The 24952-nt window shown below is 36.7% G+C and overlaps 1 protein-coding gene across 2 annotated transcripts in view; it reads right to left on the bottom strand.

Moving 5' to 3' along the window:
- The window catches only part of CACNA1H (calcium voltage-gated channel subunit alpha1 H), a 2347924-nt gene that overhangs the window by 614217 nt on the left and 1708755 nt on the right, over positions 1-24952 (bottom strand). For both annotated transcript variants that reach the window (XM_044089567.1, XM_044089568.1), the window contains exon 12: positions 2472-2627. In XM_044089567.1, coding sequence (XP_043945502.1) covers positions 2472-2627 — 156 coding nt within the window. The remainder of the gene's footprint in view (positions 1-2471; positions 2628-24952) is intronic.

Here is a 24952-nt window from a genome sequence, read left to right as displayed (position 1 = left end):
AAATATAGTTAGATGTGTCTTTAAAATCTCAACCCTCACTTATTGTGTTCTTCACAACCTGGGACCTGCTTATCATGTGTGCTGCTAAAGGCCTATGTTCATGATAGACACATGAGGTCATGAGGTGAGAGCCTGCTGCCTGCTCCACAAATCAGGTTAAGGGCATCTGGTGAGATATACTTTGCAGAGCTTGATTCAGTCTTGTGGAACTAGCTACCCACCCTCATTTGAGTGAGCAGTTTTGAACTCTATTATAGGTGGTCTCTGAAGTTTGATTTGTATTGGAGAATCTACTCAGATCTTAGCAGGGCCCTTTATCTCTCTTTAGGGTTTTAAATGTTTTAAATTTATTTACATCTGAACATCTTGCAGTGGTAGTTTAGACTTTCTGTCTTTATAAATATTCACCACTGCACTGCAGTTTTTCTATGTAAAATGTCAAGGGCAGAAGCATTAAAATAATTTTATGCATTTAATAAATAAACCACGTTACAACAATGATTAAATTATTATTATACAATGACCCCCCATTAATATTCCAAAATGTGCACGCTGATTGGTCAGCGTGCACGTTGTAAATTAGAGTTATACTAATGGAAAAAGGTCTGATCGCCTGGACTTTTTCCATTAGTATAAGTCTTTTTTTACAGCAACGGAGAACGCAAGATCTCCGTTGCTTTTTACATACTGTCTTGCTATGTTAAACTTGTTTAACATAGCGAGGCAGCTTTAAAAAAAGTAACAGAGATCTTCCTTTCTCCGTTGCTTTTTTAAAAGGTGTCTCATTATGTTAAATGGGTTTAACATAGCGAGACAGCTTTAAAAAAAGCAACAGAGATTCTCCATTGCTTTTTTTAAAGCTGTCTCGCCATGTTAAACTCCTTTAACATAGCGAGACACTTTGTAAAAAGCAACGGAGATCTTGCTTTCTCCGTTTTTTTTAAAGCTGTCTCACTATGTTAAATGGGTTTGACATAGCGAGACAGCTTTAAAAAAACCAACAGAGATTCATTTTTTAAAGCTGTCTCGCTATGTTAAACTCCTTTAACATAGTGCAACAGTTTGTAAAAAGCAACGGAGATGTTGCTTTCTCCGTTGCTTCCGCCCACAGCTTCGATGTACTGGGTAAGCATACGCATGCGCAGTACATCAGAAATGCTGTAGAATACCAGACAGCTGTGGAAGGGCAGCAAGGAGGCATTATACAATGCCATTATTTAAGAAAAGTAAGTATTTTTTTTCTTAAATAATGTCATTGTATAATAGCAATAACCCAATTCTGGGTGTGGGTAATGCTGGATTTACCCATGGTTGTCTTTGTTTGGCCACTCAGGCTTTGCCCTCGCGACCAAACCACACCAACCGTGGGTAAATCCAGCATTACCCCCACCCAGGCATGGGTTACTGCTATAATCTTGGCAGTGCAAAATAAGTGTGCAAGACCTGAAATTATTGTTTGAAAGCCATCAGCTGCTAGCAATGAGTGGTTTGATCTTAAGTCACATTTTTTTTTATCATTCTAAGCCACCACTAAAAAATGGAGCATTTATGTTTTGTTTCAGAAAATAAAAATCCAGTCTTTTCCCAGAACTGTAAGCTGACATGCAAAACAAAAGATTCAGGGATGGGAGTAGGTGATCTCTGATGGAAATCTGTCCAGAATAATGCAGACGGAAAGAAAAACTAGGGTAAACAAAAGAGTAACCGAGGACTGAAGGTTTTATTACAGTTACAAAGAAAGATCAAATAGGGTAAAATGCCAGGTAAATGGAAAATGTCAAGAGAAAGGAAAGGAAATGAAATGAGTAAGCATCTGCAAAAAATGTAAATAGATAAGGGATTTTTAAAACACTTTTGATGAAGGTTTCTAGGAGAATCATTTTCAACTGCATGGTAGATGGAATCATTCTTATGACTCTGAGTCATAGGTAGAGATCTAGATGCATTTAAGATGCTTCATATTTATTTATTTAATTTAATTTATTTATTTTACATTTGTTTACAGGGAAAGTCCGACTGGACACAGGTCCTTTTTCAGTGGAGGTCCGGGGGAGAAAAGCTCCAGCATTAAGAAATAATAATACAAGGAAACTCCAGTAGCTGTTCATAGTTAGCAATAGTACAATGTTGAGCAATACAGATCTGTAGAGGTTATGTTAGCATAATAAGTGACATGAAAGTATATACATTTAAATAATGAGGAAAAGCAAGTTACTACAGGAATGGGCTCATAGGTTTGAGTAACAAAGAACCCAAGAGTAAGATGTGGGTAAATATACAAAGGTTAGAGTTAGCCAGGGGAGTTGCACGAACAGAGCCAGTGTCTAGGTGAGTAGTTAGGAGCTTTTTAAAAGTACTGTGGAGCAGTTGGAGGTAATAGGGGGTGGCAGTTTATTCCCTATTTATTGCAGTTTATGAACAATCCACTTTTCCACACCTATCTAAAAGCCTTATCTTAAATGCCAACTTACCTCTGCTTGAAAGCCTTCTACCAAAATGGCCACTAAGAGATTAAATAGGACATAGTTGCCGAATGTCATCAGAGCCACAAAGTAGAGGGCAGCCCATGAAGAAGTAGATGCCATCCCATTATAAAGAACAACATTCCAGTCCTCCTGGGTAAGGATCTGCAAAGAAAGACATGACATTGCTTAGATTACATAATAAAACACATATTATTTATGTATGTATGTATGTATTTGTGCACGACTTGCATTTCTTTCATAGAAGGTCTCTCAACCCACCATCTAATACTGCCTAAGAAGGTCAGTTAGAAAAGGAAGATGCTGTGAAAACTAAAAATTGTTACTTATCTGCTAGATACTTCACTACAATTACATGAAGCAGCTGACCTTTTGCGCAGCACTGGATTAAATGCAACAGAAGTGGTTTATACTGTAATCAGCATGACAAGTGTAATCACACATCCTCAACAGGCTAAGTCCAGTTATATCTTAAAAAGGCGCATGCACATGCATTATGCTTCATGTTATTAAAGGTAATGTACAGTATACCATGATTATATACTTAATAAGCAACTTACAGCTTTTGCTTCCAGTTTGTTATAAAGTTACTAGTTTTACCATAAGCTGTGGCACCACATCAGGATAGCTATCCTTCAAGTCCAGAGGGCCAGTCAAACTACAAAGATGTAACAAAATTAAAGATGTAACAATCAGTTCAAAAATAGATGTGCAAAAGCCAGATATAGTAGTCCATGAAAAGAAGACAAAGGTAGCATTGATCATTGAAATTGCTACAGCCAGTGACTACAGTGTCACGTATAGAGAGATACAAAGTCATAAAATACCAGGATTTGCAGGCAGAAATGATGGTGATGTGGAAGAAGGATACCCAGACGGTTATAGTAATAGTAGGAGTAGGAGCAATGTGTCTCATAAAAAGAATTTACAATCATACTTAGATATGATACCCATACATTTAACTCTATATGACTTGCAAAAGGAGGGATTGCTGGGTACATTATGGGTGCTGCGAAGAGCACTTCTGGCTAACATCAAAGATTGAAAATACTAAGTTCATAAACTGAATGGAAAGATGAAATCAGCAGGAAAAGGAGAGTAGTACCTTCAGGAGAGTAGTTCCTTCAGGAGAGTAGCTCCTTCAAGTGGAGTACACAGGGTTCAGTCCTGGGGCATCTCCTGTTTGGTATCTACTTTTCTGAAGTACAGGCTAACACAGAAGGTCTTTAGCTAATGAAGTTTGAAGATGACTGCAAGCTAGGCGCCATAATCAAAACTCCTAATGATGTGGGCATCCTACAAAAGGGCCTCACTGAGACAGATGCCTGGTGTCAAAGCCATGGCCTCAAGCTCAATGCCAAAAAGTGCATTGTCATCCCCTTTGGTAAAATCTCTGTACCCATGAGCTACCACATAGGTGGTAGTCTACTTAACACCGGAAGTGTGATAAGAGATCTTGGGACACAGGTGGACAGTAGTCTCTCCTTTGATAATCACATTGCCACAGTAGTCAGGAAATCCTTCTGTGTGGCACACCTCATCACAAAAGGTTTCTCATCTAGGAAAAAAAGAGGTCATTGTTCCCCTCTACTCGTCACTCATTAGACCCATTATAGAGTACAACGCCCCTTTTGGTAAGTACCTCACAAGAGATCTACAACAACTGGAAAGGCCGCAGAAATACCTCACAAAAAGGATAACTGGCCTCAAACAGATGCCCTATGCAGACTGTCTCAAAAAACTCCAACTTTACTCCGTCACATATCGCCTACTCAGAGGCGATCTCTGCCTAACCTACAAAGCTATGTAAAACCCAGAGCTGCTGGACATGCTCCACCAGATTAAGGAGTAACACTTGGAAAGAGGTATCTCAAGAGGAAGTGTGGATGTGGGAAAGAAAAAGAAATCTGCTATCCAGTCAATATAAAAAAGCAGCAACAAAGATATTTGAAGAGAAATACAAAGAAAGGTACCTCAACGTGGAAAAATTCACAATTCAAAAATAAGAAAAACAAAGGGGGAAAAATAAAAGATTAGCAAGGAAGACTTATGGAAACTGAAGTCATGGATTACCTGCAAAGTAAAGGATCTAGTCTAGAAACTCCAACAGAAGTAATATCACAAAATGATGGAACAATGATTTGCTATATTAAGTAGAAACAAGTGGACCAGTAGGCATGTGAATATTTGCCACAAGATGATACTCTGAAGTCTTTTTTTAGGAGACTGGTATAAATGTTTAAACTTGCACAGCAAGGGAAGGAGCAGGACACTGTGGCAACTCTAATGCAGAGAATGTTGTGGAGTGATGGGTAAATGAATTTCCATATGAAACAGCAACAAATGAAATAGGGTATATCTGAAGAAGACATGTCACAGGAAGTTGTCCTGGAACTTTTTGTAGAATATTCGCAGTAAATGGAGAGCAAAAAAGGTGCCCCCAGTCTAAAAGAAAATGATTTAAGGGAAGAGCTGCATGATTTAATAGAGATTGATATATGTGTTAAGATAAATGAAAGAAATAGATTACAGAAAGTAAATAAGACCCAAAAGATTACAAGTCTGGTAAAAAATGAAGGCAGGAAATAGGACTATTAAGAGAAATTCCTGTGGTATTACAGAAATAAATAGGATATAGTACTGTGCAGCTAAATTAATAACAGATAAAGTCTTACCAAAAAATGTACAGCAATAAGGGAAAGGAAGGGAAGAAATAAAATGCCGCCACTGAAGCATCGGATAAAGAAAACTGTAACACAATTAAGACAAGAAGTATCACTATTAGAAGAATATAGAAGAGGGAACAGATCATCAAAATTACTTTAAAAGACAGATGTAGTAAATGCAACACACAGTATCAAAGCAGTCCAGGATCTATCATACACTAATGCAAATAATAAACCAAAAATATCAGCACAGGCAGAAACAAAATAGAAGATATGAAGATAAATACAAAGGAAAAGTACAAAATAAGCAATCCATTGATAACCCAAAAACGTTTTATAGAGAACTGAGAAACAAACAAAGTGAATGGAAACACTGCCAATAAAGAATTAGCAGACATATTTTGGAGAAATATTTATGAAGCCCCTATAAAACATAACAAAGATGCTGAAAGGATAAACATTTAAAATGAAACAATAAGAAGTTCCAATGTAGAAGAAACCCTCCTAAATGGCAAACCTCAGGACAAAACATGGAACCTAACTTTTGCTAAAAGTATTAACATCTTTACACCAAGATTTAGCCCTGAGAAAGAATTACTTATTTGTACATCCTGAACAGATACCAACATAAAAATGATACTCCTTCTTAACAGTGAACCTGCAAGCCATCCTAAAAATTACAGACTGTTAGAGAATGGGTGACTTGTAGATTGCAGCTTGACTGGAGAACAGACAATGTCTAGCAGGATGCTAATCTACAGGTAATGCCTGCTGAAAAAGGAGTCCACAACTTTATGGCAGCATATCAAACTGCCGTGGAGCTCAGACTGCAAATAACCTAATGGCTGCCATTATTTTATGCTCGCTAAGCAGCGCTTCTGATGTTTAGCGAGTGTAAAATATATTTAAAAAAAAGAAGAAAATTAAAAAAAAAAAGAGGTGTGTGTGTGTGTGTGTGTGTGTGTGTGTGTGTGTGTGTGTGTGTGTGTGTGTGTGTGTGTGTGTACATGCTTAGGTCTGTTTGTGTGGGGGTGCATGTGAGTGAGACCGAGATTGATTGAGATGTTATTTTATACTCGTGAAACAGTGCTTTTGTTGTTTAGTGAGTGTAAAAACTAAATAAAACCTAAAAAAAGTGTGCATGCGTGAGTGTGTGTGTGTGTGTGTGTGTGTGTGTGTGTGTGTGTGTGTGTGTGTGTGTGTGCACGCTTATGTTTCTTTCTGTTTAACAGAGTATGCATGCATGAATGCAAAGTGTGTGTAGGTGAGAGAGAGTGCAAGTGATCAAGCACTGGTAGCAGCAGTAAAGAGGTATGTAGACCACTCAACCTTTTAGCTCAAGAAATCTGGATAAAGCCTGAAATAAGGGGGAACAAAGGCTCATAAACAGGAACAGATTTTAAGTGCTGCTCTCATAAAATTGCAAACTAGCTTAAGTAACAGGATTTGTGTTAACATTAATTTTCTGAAGGAAATAAAGCCTGAAAGTCAAATATATGTCATTACCCCAATGACTGGCAACAAACCACACATTTTAGGAGTAAAGGAACAAAAAATAAAGTAAATCTCTAGATATTTTTAAAAATTATATATTTTGGATGTAAAATGCTTTCCCCAGCACCATTTATATATACTGCAGCAACTTTGACACATTAGGCAGAGGAATTATTTTACATCAAAAATGTATAAAAAAATAACACAGTAATAAAAATAAATAAATAAAACACAACAATTTTACAGACAGCCATTCTCTAAGTGTAATAATGCCCTCCAGGCTGTGTCTTATTGTGGAAATAACACATGTGGCGTCAGGCATCAGAACACCCCTGTGTGGGTGTTATTTCCACAATAGCACAAACCCTGCTGGGCATGATTTCTTGCATATCTTACCTTCAGATGATAAAGTATAAACTTGAATGGATGCAGACAGAGTCTGTTGTCATTTAGAAAAAAAATCAGTTGCAATAGAACAAAAGGGTAACAAAAGAAAGTCTGATTGAACAAAGGGTCATTTGTTGCTGAATAAAACCATAATCACCTCATCACAAAAGGTTTCTCATCCAGGAAAAAAGAGGTCATTGTTCCCCTCTACTCGTCACTCATTAGACCCATTATAGACTACAAAGCCCCTTTTGGTATGTACCTCACAAGACATCTACAACAACTGGAAAGGCCGCAGAAATACCTCACAAAGAGGATTACCGACCTCAAACAGATGCCCTATGCAGACCGTCTCAAAAAACTGCAGGTTTCCTCCGTTGCATATCGCCTACTCAGAGGCGATCTCTGCCTAATACACAATGCTATGTCAAACCCAGAGCTTTTAGACATACTCCACTTAAAGAAATCCCAATCCCTACGAGCTACACGGTCTAGGGACCTAAACCTTGTCACCACAATAAACAGAACATGCTGGAGGGATAGATTCCTGTCCCAGAGACTTCCCATACTCTGGAACAAACTACCTATCTATATCAAACAAAGCTCCTCATTAGCGCTCTTCAAGAAAAATCTTGATGATTGGATGGGAGATAGGAAATTCACCCCAGGAATGACTTCTGTGTCTCTGCTCGACAGTGGCACAGGAAAATAATTTTCTTGGGTGGCGAAAGCCAGGGTACCTTTGGCTAGGCTTATATAGGCCCTAGGGCCAATAGCCTAGTACCTACCTATGAACCTATAATACAGAATTGTAAAAAAGGGAAGAATCTAAGTATGGCATGGATAGATTACAAAAAAGCATTTGAAAGCATCCCACATTCATGGATAAAGTAATGCTTACAGATGTATAAACATATCCTGCATTGATCAATTACATTACAATGCCTATGAAACAGTGCCAAATCACTTTGCAATTAAGCTATGACAAAGACGAAATTATTATCCTAGGGGAAAAAAATTCAAATGGGAGTAGTCTAGGTTGAGTCTCTGTCACTGCTGCTGTTTTGTCTTGCCCTTAACCCATTAAGCTTTTTACTTAACAAATTAGGCCATTGTTACAATTTGGCTTACAGAAAACAACCTTGTTTGAAGAGTTCTACTTTTTGTAGATGACTTAAACTGTGTAGTTCATTAGATGAGCAGTTGAAAGCACAACTGCAAGTGATTAAAACTTTCTCAGATGATGTAAGAATGTAATTTGGTCTTGAGAAATGCATAAAAGCAACATTTAAAACTGGAAAGCTGTAACACCAAGAAAATATTAGACTGGGACAGGAAAATGATAGAAAGGAACTTGAATACGAGGAAGTGTATAATTATTTGGGAATAGATGAAGGATCTGCAAAAAAAACATGGATAAATGAGAATTAAAGTCAGTAAGGAACACTTCAGAAGGCTAAACGTAAGACTGCCTTGACATCTAGGAATAATTTCTAAGCTATAAATCAGTTTGCTCTTCCTGGTCTAACTTATAGCTTTGGGGTTATTGACTGGCCCCAAAAGGTACTGGACCTGTTGGACAAGAAAACAAGAAAAATGTTTCATGCTTATCAAATGATATATAAAAATCAGTATTTATTCAAGATTATGTATTCCTTGCTTCTTGAAATTGATTACATGTACATATCTGCTGTCATGGAACTGCATACATACCTGCTGATCTTTCTAAATCCAAACAAAGGTAAAGTCTTAAAACATGAGGAGAGGAGGTCTATGATGACCTCTTTGCTTAGAATTGTAGAAGCACTTCGGTGTCAAATAGGAATGGATTTCAAACCAGAAGTAGACAAAAATCAGAAAATGGTATATGCCAAAAAACAAAACAAAGAATTTTAGAAGGATCAGATAAGAAAGAAAGAAAAAATATGGAAAAGACAAAAATATTGTGTCAAGTGCAGAGATCTCCTGGAACAACTTTCTGTCAATCAGAATTCGATGCAGAAATGGTTAGGGAGAAGTGAACTGAAACCAGAAGATGAAAGGTCACTAATGGTGGCCCAGGATAGTGGACCACATACATACTGATTTACAAATTCCATTGAACATGTGAGAGAAACAGACAAATGAAAATTCAGTAAAAGAACTGGAAACAGTCACACATCTTGTTGCTGTGTGTGACACACTCATGGCAGAGAGACAGTATACTGAAAGTCACAACAATGGGGCAAGATTGTTGCATTGGGATTGTGAAAACTGTACAATGTTGAAGTAGTTGAGAAATAAAACTAGAAGAGTCACATGCTTATCTGCATTAATTTCTAAAGCTTAAGTAATGCATGGTTCTTGTCTCTGAATGCACTTTATGGCCTTAGACAAATCTCATGATAACAAAGTAATTGTTGACTGATGCAGCACAGCTCTAGAATGGCATTAATTGTGAGGGTGAGGGACATTCATCTTACTATCATTTCTCAGAATTAATATGCAAGGTTTAAGAGCAACTCAATCATATGAATGCACATTTAGATATTTTGCAAAGGTCTTATGAAACAAAGAGAAGCGGGCTGGATTTCCTGAAAAAACAGTAATACTCTCTGTAATACTAAGAAACATTAACAAACTTCAAGTGACACCAGACAAGAAAAACAACTGACAATCCACGCCTGAATTCTTCCAATTTTTTCCAGTATCTCACACCTCTTTTTAACCTAGCAAACTCTCTCAGCCTAACCCATATCTCAACCAACCTGACTGCAAAACAGCCTGTATTTTCACCTCTCACATCATTACATCTGCTACCTCCTTAGTACCCCAGACCTTACACAATCGCAACACAATACTCAACAAAAAACCCTTGTCAAATTCCTTTGTAGTTCATCCTATTTCAATGACTGAAATTCAGTAGCATCTGTCCTAACTGAAACCTATCACTATAGCACCTGGCAATCTCCCTTCTGAAAACCTCAACATCACTGATAAATACATTGCATATCCTTTCTCTGTTATTATTAATAGAGCCACAAAAGGATCTCAGTTCTCATCATGCTGGAAGCACTTCTATGTCCTACCCTTTGATAAGGACATCTCATCCACTAAAATAAATGACTTCAGAGTCATAGCATTTCTCTCTTCCCACTCTAAAATCCTTGAAATATATCTTTACACACAACTACTTCAATATCTGTTATGTAATGCTCTCCTAGCACCATCCCAATGTGGCTTTTGTCCATCTAAGATCACAGACACCATATTTATATTTTTCATGATTGTCGACCATTTTTACAGAAACAATAATTCACTAGAGTTTTTTCATTTCAAATCCTTTTCAAATCTCCTCAATTTTTGTAAAACAGACTTCTAAAAAACTAGGCTCACTTGGCAACTCTAACCAATCTCTCTCTCTCTCTCTTCATTTTTTTCAAATCGCTCCAATAGAACACAAAGTGCTAAATGGCAACAGTAATGTGTAAACATTAAAGTTAGTAGAATTTAGCACTGTTTAGCATAATCTGCTCCAATAAAGCAACCTTAATAGCCTTCTAACCTCAATACACCACCATCTTGTAGCTTGCCAGTCAAAGGACTGGACAGCATGGATATACAATTCCCTAACGTCTCTGTAGCCATCTTGGTGGATAATGGCATCTTAAGACAATGACAACCACTTAATCCTTAAAGAAAGAGACACAATATGTGAAAGGTACTTACACAATGACACAGGAGCCTAACTCTTGCATACAAGTGCATATCAGGTTGTCAAAACCACACATACAGAACATCCACGCACACATAGACTAACGTATGCTGAAGCACTTAAAAACTTAAAACCAATTATCCTAAATAACAAAGATTGTCTAAACCACCCATTGTCAAAGCTGTGCCTCAGCAAGCCCAAAGACACTCAGAAAAACTATACCTAACACCACACATATTGTCTCTCTGAGTGGAGCCCCAAACACTAACCCCTAAGGCAAGAAAACACACTTTCCAGGACTCTCATCACAGGGGAATTCATTGTAAGATATACTTATACCCCTCTAACCTGGCTGAGCAAGGAAAAGGTAACTGTAAGTTGCTTATCTGCAACCAGGATCCACTAAATCACACACACACACTCAGGTCATTACATCACAGGTACCAGTATGATTCTTTCATACTCCATGCAGGTGTAAATGACCTGATATGTACCTACCTGGACTATATAAAGAGAGACATTATGGAGCTTTCAGACTATGAGGCTCAGGCTGGTATGAGTCTAGCATTGAGCAGCATAATACCATCACTGTGGATGATGCTACAACATGAGCAAAACATGATTGATTTCAACAACTGGCTGTCTTTCTGGTGTCATTCTAAGGGGATATAATACTTCTCAGCTTGGGAGGATATGGTTAACAGACTATATTGCTTTGCCAAGGATGGTCTGTACCTTTCCCCTCTAGGTTTTCAAATACTAGCTAAAACTTTATCCACCCCCATAGTGCCTTTTTAGGCAATGCCAAATTGCCAAACCTACTGACATAGAAAACTCCACTCAGCTGAACCTCAGGGTGGTACTGCTCAATGCCAGGATCCTAAATAAAAAAACTACACACCCATCAATCCCTGATCACACTCGGGAATATAGACATCCATTCAGTTACTGAGACATGCTTTAATGCAGCAAAGGATACCCTGGTAGTCCAAGACTTCAGTGACTTCCAAACTTTTAGACCAGTAGCTGGACAGACAAGGGCTAAAGGTGGAGGTATCTCAATATACATCAGTACCAAGTGTACCTCTAAGGTGGTCAAACAGGATGAAGTACTGGAGTTCTTCCATGTGCAGATCATCATAGACAAAATCCCACACCATATTCTAGCCAGCTATAGGTCACTGTCCACATCCCAGGAAGCTTATGATGCATACTTGGACCTACTGCAGACATTTACCATCCAATCTTCCACCCTACTCATGTGAAACCTTACTTAATCCTCTATAGACTGGAAATCCTACATGGCTTCAAATTAACAGACACACAGATTTCTGGAATTTGTAACACCTTTGATCAAACAGTGAATACACTCACTTCAGGCTCCAACAACTAGACCTTGTGCTCACAAACAAGGTTTTGTTCCCCTTGGTAAATTCCAAACATAAAGCTGTCTCCTTCAAAATCCCATTAAACCCAGTAACAGTTTGAGATATTCGAAGGCAAATCACTTTTTATTAAGTAATGATTTCTCAAAATTCAATGTTCCTCCAAACCCAACAGAGCAGCCTATGCTAAATTGCTCTCAGAAACTCTGTACTACCATGTCAATGGCTATATAGAGTTTGCCATACCTACCAGAAATAAGCCCAGGACTAACCCCAGAAACAAACCACCCTGGTGGCATTCCAAATTATACAACAAATGGAAAAAATATTTCCAAAATCAGGAAGGGTAATTCCAATAAAGACAAAACCTCTCTCATCAAACTAAATAGGCACTGAAGAGGGCTAATCAGGTCAAGCAAAGTCAACTTTGAGGTAAAGATAGCCTTTTAGGTGAAACATAACCATAAAACCTTCTATAGCTAGGTCAGAAACCTCAAAGTCAGCACACTGCAATGTGCTGAACTGGTGGTTAATGGTGCCACATTCACTGAGCCAGGAGATATAGTGAACCTCTTATCAGACAAATTAATTTGCAACTTTACTTCCCATAACCACTCCAAATAAAAGTGCATTTTCTAGGAAAACCCTTTTTTTGATGTCTTAAATATCTTAATCATAATTTTTTTTTTGTACATTGAATGTTTGTATTGATGTGCTGGCTGGTCTGATGTGGTGACTTTTAGGGTCACGTAAAAAAGGGGAAAAGGTAGTGCCCATAAACAGTTTCATCTGTTTTCCTTTTTCCATGGTTGTGCATTTGTTGAGTTAATAGTACAAGATGTGGTAGGTGCAGCCCCACGTGGAAGGTGAAGGGGAGTTGCCACCTGCAAAAAGTTTGATACAATTTCTGTTTTGTGTGTGTGTGTGTGTGTGTGTGTGTGTGTGTGTGTGTGTGTGTGTGTGTGTGTGTGTGTGTGTGTGTGCATGTGTGTGCATGTGTGTGTGCATGTTTGTGTGTGTGTGTGTGTGTGTGTGTGTGTGTGTGTGTGTGTGTGTGTGTGTGTGTGTGTGTGTGTGTGTGTGTGTGTGTGTGTGTGTGTGTGTCGTTGGGTACATGTGTGTGTGTGTGTGTGTGTGTGTGTGTGTGTGTGTGTCTGTGTTTGTGTGTGTGTGTGTGTACCTGGGTTTCAGAACTTCTGCTTGGTCAGCAGGATTATTTTCAAGCTGTGTTTTTGATGGACTGGGATTCAAAGGTTTGTTGATCAAAGAAATGTGGTAGGCCCAAATATTTTCCACTAAAATGCTCACTGTCATAGGCTAATCAGAATTTCAAGTCAATTACACCTTTCTCTAATGTAGTTGTTCTGGTTTAAAAAATACCAAAAAGTATAGACATGTACCCACAACACAGCCTGGAAGACAATGACAGAAGCAGAATAGTTTAAAATAGTTTTAAAAAGACTGAATCGTTTAAAATCAATGTGCACCTATGCCATTTAGAACAGTATGAGTACACCTTTGGTTAAATCATGCCTCCTCTCAGGTACTAAATATGCCATTGTAATTACATCAGCATCCAATTAAAAGTCTCCTGCCCATCCTTACTAATGTTTGCTAATCCTAATCCTAACCCTTCCACTAACCCAAATCTATACCTTACCTTGCAGAAAATGCTTTATTTTATATTACCACTATTCAGACAAGGAATATTTGTTTTTGTTTGTACATTGCTTGGTCTTTTGATGCTTTTTATTTAGGGGAGGGGGGTTAAGAATGTTTTAGATGTTCTAGCATCTTTCTACTGTGTTTAGATGCTTACACACATGTTGCCAAAGACTCTAGAAAAATATGTAAATCTGGTGAAAAATCTGGACAGATTTAGTATGACATCTTCAATACCCAGTAGTCTAACTCCTTCCACGTCCAATAGGATTGTGGGATACCACCAGTCAGAAACACACATTAAAAAAAAACAAACCAAGAAGAAACTTTGCAGTGTGGAGGGTGTGATATTCAGTTCAAGAGAAGTAATAAAATGACTATGGAAGGGCTTTGTTCAGTGGGCTTTATTTTAAAACTAAACTCAAGTCCTGGGAATTTCAGCAGTCAAAGGACTGGTCTCAGACAATTAACTAAGCAGCCCTTCTTTATCATATACTGGTGGATACTACTTCAGTGCTTATCACCAGTTTAGCACTGTGTGTGTGTCTTACAAGTGAACAGATTGCATTGCATATGGCTATTAGAATATGTAGAATTCTGCAGAGAATGACAACAATATTACCTTGAATGGACCATAGATACATGCATGCATGCATAGAAACTCGCACTGTCTTTGGCCAGACACAGACACCATGGTAAAGCTGTGCCTAACTTCCTCCAGTTTTGTGCTCATAAAGTAAATGGTGGTAGTGGTGCATGTAGGGAAAGCCTCTGAAACAACTTCATTTTCATATTTATATGATCATAAAATAAGCTTAGGACAAAAAAAAAAGAGTCAACAACGGCAAACAAATACTTAAAAAGTTCAAAATGATTTAGGGGTTTAAGACTGAAAAGCAGTGCATGGATTTGGCAGCTGGCCTTATGCTAATGATGATGTTGTCTGAAGGTGTCCAACAAGAATTCTTGGACTGGGCAGTAGAAGGGTGTAAAACTGGGTCTGACAGGATCTTCTGTTACTCATTTTGTTTAAGAAGCAGTCATAGTCTCAGAAATGGAGTCAGTGGAAATTATATAGAATCACTCTGGCTTGCAGGCAGTGCAGGACAAGCTGCTGTCTGTGTTTTCTTAGACTTTACAGACCTCATCTAACATGACTTCATCTAATATGTCAGTCATTCTGCTATTCTCCTAGCCTGCTAGTGCAATGAAATCCAAACCAGCCTTCTGTTACAACAAAGTAGCTAAATTTGCTACCAACAGTGTACACCAAACCTTCTACCATCAAACCTTAAAACAACTAAATTGGCTAGAGTTTAACAAATACCTATCATAGAGTCAGCTAATTATGGCATGCAAACTGACATATTATCCTGAAAAATGTCCTGCATTAAAAAGTATACAGTTGCCCTATATCCCCACAAGAGACCTCTTTTCTAATGATAAATTTCTATGAAGCACTAGTAAAGCAAATAATTCAGAAAAAGGACTCATTTTACTTCTGTTACATCCCCAACCTCTGGAACATCATCCTTACACAACTAAAAAGGACTGACAAACTCCCATGCTGGAAAATCCAGCTCAAACAATACCTTAGCCAGTCCTGGTCATCTTCACTTTCCTCACCAGCCTGATACCTCTAGTGAAAGCGCAACCTTCTTCGTATCTATTGTCCTCCTACAGTTAACTTTTTACACACTAACAACTTTCTTTCCTGCACTTTAATCAAAACATCCCTCATCAAATCCCTCTTAAACACAATTTCTCATCTTGCTCTTTCGCTAAGTGCACCCCTATCCACCTCTCTCCCCCTTTCATACATTCCCTATATATTTAAGTTATAACCCTTCCATATACAGCAAGTATAACATACAACCTGAATAAAAATAACCATATACCCTCCTGCTCCTTCAGTCATATGCTGTTATCACTGTTCTACACAATACTAATATCAACCCTCCTACATAATGTTATAACTCACTTATTACATATCTTGCACTCAAAAAACTTTTCTGTACTGAAATGTAAGAACACTAAACTTCATGTTTTCCCTTCTGCAGTATAAATCCATTTACTTCTTACAAGATTTTAGAGCTATCAGAACCATATACACTTATAGATGTTGATGTAAACACATCACAGTATATACCTATCCTGTAATTATGTTTTTTTTTTAACATAGCTGTTATATTTTTCTGAGTACTGTCTGAAATTCACTTGTTAGTATAAATGCACTGAGATGGATATTTTCCTCCAGGGTCCCCAGTGAAACTGGACTCTACCCAATTGGATTTTCCTGGTCAGCAAAGATAATAGATAAATAAATAAGTTACTATAGTCACTGTACATTTGGTTAAATATTTTTAGTCACAAAGGAAACATTGTTTTACAATGCCATGATTAACAAAATGCATACTGTAACTGGATACTTTGCTCAGGCTATTTCTGTTGCAGTACTTCCAGATATGAAGACATTAAAAACACTGCAAAATGAATTCTCACTCAGGAAAAAAATGGCAGGTGTCTTTAGCTTTATTTTGGCAGACAAAATGATGGACTGGGCATAAATTCAAAACCAAATTGCAGAATTATTGATCATTACAAAATCGACAGCATAAATAATCTGAATAATTTACATAAAATGGTTAAAAATAAATACAAAAAAGTAAATTATGAGTTTCATCCAGAAAGCCATACTTTAATTCTAAGCAAGCCTGCAGCACTAGTCTAGGTGAAGCTGCAGTACACAAGAGAAGTACTCGCGTATGACAATGTGTGCAGTCCCATCTCTCACTCCCTACATGTATACATGGTCCACTTACCACAGACAGACATGCAAAGCTTAAAAGGGGTGGTTTAATTCTATAATGACAGCTGTGGTCTACAGCAGCAAAACAGTGACAGCTGCCTAGATAGCATTATGTAAGTATTCTAGTCCTTACACAAGGCATATATATTTGCGTGTGTGAAGTAATGAGATGTCCTTACACAAGGCATATATATTTGTGTGTTTGTGTAATGAGGTGATAGATATTCATTTTCCTCAGCCCTGCAGAGTGCAAGTGAAATGTATGTGGTATCTTGGATTTCATGTGAAAAAAAGGAATTTTAAATAGCTGTAGTTGTTACTGGCATTTGCTGCTTGTCTTCCTCAGGAAAGAGGCATTATATTTGGCTTGACCATGGAACAAACTACTGGTACCATGGTTGGTCCTTCTTCTAGACACAAAAAGAAAGAGTTATAAAATAGCCTTTGCCACCACAGCAAGCTAGCAATCTGTCTCAGTGGCAGGCAGGTGACACCGCTGTGGCAATCTGTTGTACTTCAGACACTAATCTTTTACTCCTGATCCCTCTGGTGTACCACCTACAGCAAGTGTGGACCAGGGGTTAGCCATGTCCTCTGTGGCTGTTGGAGTCCTCTCAGTAGGCAACGAAGAGCTGCTCTTGTCAGTCCTGGGAGGGTGAACAGGAAGGACTTCCCTGCTGTGTCAGATTGCTGTGCCTATTTCTGGAGAAACTGTTCCTGTCATTAGTGACATGGTTAATCCCATTTTTCCCATCAAAAAGAAATAGAAAAGTAAACATGTGTCTCCTCTTCCTAAAATTTCCTTAGACAGGAGTAGTTTACTGGGTCTGGGTCTGGCTCAGTGTTTAATTCCGGCTATTACTCCTTCTTGTAAAGTGGTTTCTGGTAAAAGAAAGATGGTACCTCTTTTCCTGCACATGTTCAAGGTTATCCTGTGGGGAGTTTCTATTTCTCTGAGACTATTGCTAGAATGTGTTGATGTTTTCAATGGGAGAACACTGAGGTTTATCAGTCCCTCAGAAAATACTGAGTTGTTAAAGAAGGATTTTCCAACACTTGCACCAATTCCTCCTGTTCTGTTTAAAGGATATGTCTGCTACTGCCTGCAATTTCCATGATAGTCAGCCAGCTACCCCTAAAAAGGTAGATGGGATGTACAGACTTCCTCAATCTTTTAAGGTTTTATACACTAGAACCAAATCTGACTCAGCAGGTATAGCTTTAGTTGCTCTCACAGCTCTGAAACAGTTAATTCTAATCCTACTCTTTCTAATGACCATGAGAAAATTATTGATAAGTATGGGAAAAGGTGTGCACTTCTGTGACTCTGATTTTCAGACTTTTGAATTGTCAGATTCCTGTTAAAATTTGTTTTGAGTAATTTTGTAAGTACGAAGAAACGTTTATCTGCAGTTTCTTCTTGTGCCGAAAAATCTGCTTTAAATAATTTCATTTCTTCTCTTGAACAGATCACTACCCATTGTTTACAGTGTATGTACGATTCTGTTGATAATGTGCTATGACCACTGATACTTTTTTGAGGAGGTTTGTATGGCTGCATTTTCAGAACCACCTAGTGAATTTAAAAATGTTTTTTAAATTCCCCGTTGGAAAGAGATTTGGTTCCTATGCTGCAGAGGTGATCAAAATGTGTGATGAAAGGGGTAAGTTGATACAGTGAATCTCTAAGATTTTTTTTTTGCCCTACTATTCCAAATCTGCTAAGGGATTCTCTAACTCCTTATCCAATTTTGGCCAAAGGCACATTAAATGGTCACAACAAAATACATGTAAAAAGATGTTTAAAAAGAAATGGCAAGGGGGTGTTCAAAGAGCCTTGAACCTACCAAAACCAAGGACAATTGAACAAGTCTGAATAACTGATCAAGAGACCATGTGACCCCCCCTTCCACCCTGGCAGTTATTTTTTTCCTAGAAAGTCTAAATCACTATTTTTCTCCTTCGCAACAGAGAGATTCAGAAAACGGGTTCTAAAATTCATTCATCAAGGTTACAGATGGCAGTGGGAGGAAATTCCTCCTTTCCAGGGGCTCATTTCTCATCCTCCAGATCAGACTTTTTTTTATTTCCTCTGTTTCTTCATCACAGTTCCTCCTTCCCAGATGGGGAAGGGTTTTTATTCAACGATGTTCTTAGTGCCAAAGAAAGAAAATGCTTGAAGAAAAGTTCTAAATCTTTCTTTCCTACACCTGTTTGTGATAGTGCTCATATTCAAAATGATGTCACTTTACAACCTGTTACCTCTTTTTCCTCTTCCAAATTTCCTGGTATCACTAGACTTAAAATATGCTTATCATGACATCCGTATTCTTCCAAACTTCAGATGTTTCTTAAGGTTATGTGTGTCTGGATCACATTATTGGTTTTCAGCCTTAACCTCTGGACCTCCACTGCATGAAGAGGGATCACAGAGTGTCTAGCTTGCAGTTATAGCTCATTACAGACTGCAGAGTATCCACATTTTTCCATACTTAGACAACTTGCTTATCTTTGCAGAGTCTTTTTTAAGTGTCAGGGGTCTCTCTGTTGGGTGAGAGATCTCTTACACAACCTAGGATTCCAACAGAATATTCAAATGTCTTTCTTAACTCCTTCACACAGGATTGTGTTCCTTGGATGTCAACCTCAGTTCAAAGAGCTTTCCTTCCATGGGGGTTGTATATGTTTCCACGCAAATGTTTGTCATTGTGTGGGAATACCTCATGATTTTGGGTCTCATGGCTTCTCTAATTCTCATGATATCCCTGGGGTTTGTCAGAAGAGAAATCTTTTTAAAGGCAAACAGATATCCTTAAATCAGGGGGGAGCTAGATCCTGGAGATATATTGAGTCACTGAATATGAACAACTCAAGGAATTCACATCCAGATGCTGCTTTGAAAAAATAACTGCAATTGATGACATCTACCTTACGGGAACTATCTTTGAAGATGGATAGCTTTAAAAATGATGTAGAAAACCTCAAATTAAATTCTCAAAAACAGACTGATACTCTTAAGGAACTATTGCAGCAGTACCATACAAAAATAGCAAACATTGAGACTTCTCTAAATGACATTCAAGGGAGACTCAAAGAGGAAGAACTCCAAAAAAAAATTTCTGCTTAAACAGAAAACATGGTTGCTTAATAAAATATGCGTGGTCGCACACACCAAAAAGTTATTTACTTGTGCTTAATAAAATAGATGATTTTGAAAACAGGGAAAGGAGAAACAACATAAGGATCTGTGGTCTGCCTGAAAACACTGAAGGAGAAGACATTATTTCATTCTTAACCTGGATTCCTGAATTTTTATACTTGAAAGAGGGACTTTCATTTGGAATTGAAAGGGTGCATATAGCACTGAGGAAACCTACTTCTAACTCAACAAATACTTCACTTAGATCCATAGTTATAAAATTTCTTTCATTTCTGGACAAGGAACTAATATTAAAATCTGCTTGGAGAAAACCACCCTTAAAATGTAATGAAAGCCTGATAAGGTTTGACAATGATTATTCTTCCAGAATACTAGAACAAAGTATGCCAATAATAAAACTGTTAAAACAAAACAACATTAAAGCACAGCTGGCCTTTCCAGCCAAGATAAAAATACTTTTTGCCAATGAGATGAGAACCTTTAATGAGTTAGAAGAAGATACTATATTCATCAAAAACAGCAACATAGTGTCTATCCCAGAAGAAATGGAATGGAAGGCCCCTACTCTTAAAACAATAAAAGAAACAAATCCTTGGATTTATGCTAGAAAGAAGAAACAAAATCTGACTCCAAGATAGCTATCCCAAAAAAACAACTCTTACAACTACATCTCTCAAAGTATCAACTGGTATGGTACATCACCTGTCATCTGTTTTTATTTAAAAAAAAGGATGGTTTCTTAAACAACTGAGAAAAAATAATGATTTATTCAGAATGTTCAAAGAGTCCAATAATTCTTCACAAACAAAGGTAGGTCAAGATGGGTTACTATTTACATTATATATAAGCCAAACAAAGCAACATATAATAAAAAACAGAAATTTCTGTTCCCCTACTTGAACTCAGTGAATACTTATCTTGTTCATTTTTCATTGATTTTACTTATAACAATTTAAGTAATTAATTAACCAATTCAATGAGGTACCATTCACCAGAGTTCAGACTTAAATGTAACAAATTAATATCATATATAATAGCAGTAATAGAGTGTTTTGAAAAAAAAAATCCTGTCATGGAGACTAATGCCTTCTTCAGTTAAAGTATGATTTAGAAATGTCATGTATATCCTGGTTAAGTAATAGTAGCAAGATCTTAGTACAAATGCCATCATTATTCTGTCTAAATATACTTAAAATCAGTTATGGCAGGTATCATAGCTATGAGTGCTGTTTGATCAATCCTGATAAGGTGTGCGTGGATGCAGCCGTGTCTGGCAGTTAGTACAAATGTCATTATTATTCTGTCTAAACATAGTTAATATCAATTATGGCAGGTATCCTAGCTTCAAGTGCTGTTTGATTAAGCCTGACATGCTGTGCGTGGATGCAGCTGTGTCTGGCAGCTGTTGTATGTTGCCATTTTAGTCTTCGGGAAGCTGTGTGTTGCAGCTTGTGATCGAGGTTTACTGATGCTTGTGTATTAGGAAGAGACATTTGGTGTTTTAGCCAGGATCCAGGGGAAGGGGGTGGATAAAATTGTGATATGGGATATTTTGGGAGAGAATAGTTTGTTTATATATTTTTTGATTTGTTTGCTCTCCGTTCTTTTCCTGGCTACTGCCACGCTGAAAGGGAGGAAATTTAGGCTTGAAGTTGCAGTGAAGTGATCTTTGATTCAGGTGCATCGTGAGCCTCTGGTATGCAGTACACAGACACACTAAGAGAAACAGACGCTCCAAGGTCGCTATTTAATGGATACAGAGTGACGATAATGTTTAACGGCTCTGAGGAGCCTCTAAGATGATTCTTGGCAATGAAGTTTTTGTTTTTTCAAAAAATATATAATAAAAGGGCTGTTTTAAACCATATGTACACATATTGATGGTCCCCCAACACTTCATTTAGCTCATTAAGTTGATTCTTGATAAAAAAAAAAGAAAAGAAAAAAATAATAAGTGCAGTTTTATATTTAAAATGTATTTTGGTCCAAACACATTAAGGACTTACATAAGAGTGGAAGTCTGAGTTATTGTGAAAGACTAAGAGCACTTGGTCTTGTGTAGTATCCTTTGCTGTGGTCTGGGAGGTGACCTTCCTCGGACGTGTTTGGCATATGGGGATAGCTGATTCTAGGGGTGTTTGGGGTTGCCGGGAAGTGCTAGGGAGTCATCAGATTTCCTTCCTGGAAATATATGTGGGATTGGAAGTTGTGTTGAGTGGTTCACTGGCAGAGTGGCCACTGCATGAAACAGGCTGGTAAAATGGAACAGGACAAATATTGGTTTGGATATTTTAAGAACAACCTGGAAACACACCAAATGAACTAGTGAATGGTATTCTGGAAAAACTGGATGGGTATTGTTGCCTGTGCTTGAAGTACTGATATGTGTGCATGTAAGGATGGAAATATGCTTATAACAAATAAGAAAGTAGAAGGGTCTCATAATTTAAAGTCTATGGACAATATAAACATTCTCGGAAGGAGCTAATAATAAGAATAAGCATTACAGCCATTACAACCTGTGGTCTCTCAAATAACTAAGCAACAGCCAAAAAAAAACACACACACACACAATAGTTATGTAATGTATGATTTTCATAAATCTAGACATAAAGTATACAATTCTCATATACGATGAAGCAGTCTGCTGAATTTAGATATTAAAGACAGGATTTAATAACATGGGCTTGTGTATAATAACACTACTGTCTTAACTTGTCATAAATGACATACACTACATTGAACATCAAGGGGAAGCATGATGATTTTCTTATATAAGTAAATATGCATAATAGGTCATGTAATTGCTTTAACTTGAATTGTAGTTTTGTAACCCATCTTGACCATATATAATACTTAAGTGGTTACCAAGGTAACTAATGTTTTATACATGACATCAAACTGACAACGTTGTTCAAGAGAAACAAGACAAGCCTGAACTTGAAATGTCACAGAATGTAACAATCATATTCTGAACAAATAGTATTATATTGACAATAATCACTCATTTTAACCTTTGCTGATTATACAAAATAGAATGTTGCCATTTAAATCTAAAAACTTTCAGTATATGCCATAAAATGGCAATTTATGAATATGGAAAGAGAACTTGTAATCATTAATCACAGTAACTGCATTTGTTGCTTTTAATCTATAATTTCACTCATTTTATACTAAGAAATGACAGATATGAAAATCTTTATGTGTAGGACATGGGGGAAGAGGGATGCACTGATAATTTAAATGCACTAACTTTCATCAATGTTCACATAAAACAAACTTGATGCTTTAAGTAAGTTAGTAACAAACAAAGTGATTACTTAAATGCTGGCAAACAATGACATATAACATCTGATATATCCAGTAAAAACACTGTATTATAAACATTAGATATAAATATTATTACCATCTATTTATATTAAGTAATAAGTTTTGAAAGAGTTCATCAATACGGGTAAATATGTTAAATAACTGTGTGGTATAATCTTTTACTGAGGTTTTATATATGATACATCCAACTTTACTATAATCAAATTGCTTGTCATGTACCTTTCATGTAAACATTAATTGCTTATACAATAGGTAGACATTTATATTGTATTATAATTCAGTCTTATCTACAATAGTACTATATCTGTTCCAAATAATATAAATATTGCTTATTCCTATTACAAATATTCTCCATATGATAATTCAATTTATGGAGCTCAGATGTTCTGGATTGTCAAGGTATGAGTGATAATCTGATGGACCTAGGTTTATCCATCAGATTAAGAATGATTTTCATTCCATGGCCAGTGCGGATCTTAGTTTTGTTAACATTTATTAATTTAAATTTGTTATTTCACAAAAACATTTTTAGTACACCTGACCAAAACATTACTTTATTGGTAAACACTCAAAGTATAAAACTGATAATGTCCTTTAAAAGCTCAAACATATACTTTATAGCTATCAGAGGAAAATGTTTAATAGTCACAATAAAACAAAAAAATAGGTAGTCTAAATAACCTACGATGGATTTAACTTTATTATCTTTAAATACCAATATCTTAAACAATCATAGCAAGAGATAAAAACTACTGAAATATTTAAAACTGAACAAAGCACAGATAATCTTCCTTCAAGAAATTCATTTCAAAACAAATGACAATTACAAACGGAATCCTAAGGAATATATGATATTGGCGCAATCCACTTATAAGACAAAGACAAAAGGAGTAACAATTTTATGAAAAACAAATGTGATTAACCCAGAAATCATTTATAAGTATGAAGATAAAGAAGGCCTTGTGGCATTTATAATAGATAAATATAATAACATAATATGGACCCTAGCCAATATATACTGCTTCCCAGGCATTGGTACTGGAACTGTTAAAAACACTTGGATTTCATTTCCAATAATTATAAAGGCAACATAATATTAGGAGGAGATTTTTAACTGTATATTTGATATTTCTGAAACTACAAATAAATAACTGTTGCATACATCTGCTGTATCAAAAGCTTTAAACAAGTGGGTAGAATCATTTCATCTTGAAGATACTTTCAAATTTAAAGTAGATAAATCTTTGTTGCTTTCCTCATCAAGATCACAGATTTGGTACCCAAACTAGAATAGCTAAAATATTTGCTGCCCAAGACTTATACTCTAAATCATTAATTTCTCAATCACTCCCTTCCCCTTTTCAGACCACAATTCATTGATACTAAAACTTCAAAATGGGTAAAAATCATTCATCTTTAACTCCAGAATTCCAGCATATATAACTAAAATTAAAGAGTTCAAACCCTGGTTATTATCTTTATTATCTGAATTACAGTTCTTCTTGGATAGTAATTACACCACAGAGATGAACAAAATAATGACAGGGGACTCATTAAAAGCTTACATATATGCTAAAGTCCTAACTTGGTATAAAAAAAAAATCAGAGAATGGCATTCTGAATTATTAGATCTACAATCCAAACTTTTGCCAGTAAAAGCTGAAAAAAATAAAAATCATTTGGAGATGAAAAAGAAAGTAGAAGTAATAAACAATAAATACAATGACATTCTTACACATACAACTAGTTTAGCTTTAGAAAAACTAAAAAATGAATACCTTGGTCACTTCTCCCAAATATCTACATAATTTATCCACAAGAATCAAAATACAATCAACGGTTAATAACATTAAAAGTATCTTCCGTGAAAAGAAAGGGAAAA

The sequence above is a fragment of the Protopterus annectens genome, chromosome 12.part0 (genome assembly GCF_019279795.1).
Source record: "Protopterus annectens isolate FY-2018-M chromosome 12.part0, PAN1.0, whole genome shotgun sequence".
NCBI classification, from domain to species: Eukaryota; Metazoa; Chordata; order Ceratodontiformes; family Protopteridae; genus Protopterus; species Protopterus annectens.
This window is presented reverse-complemented; position numbering and strand designations above follow the sequence as displayed.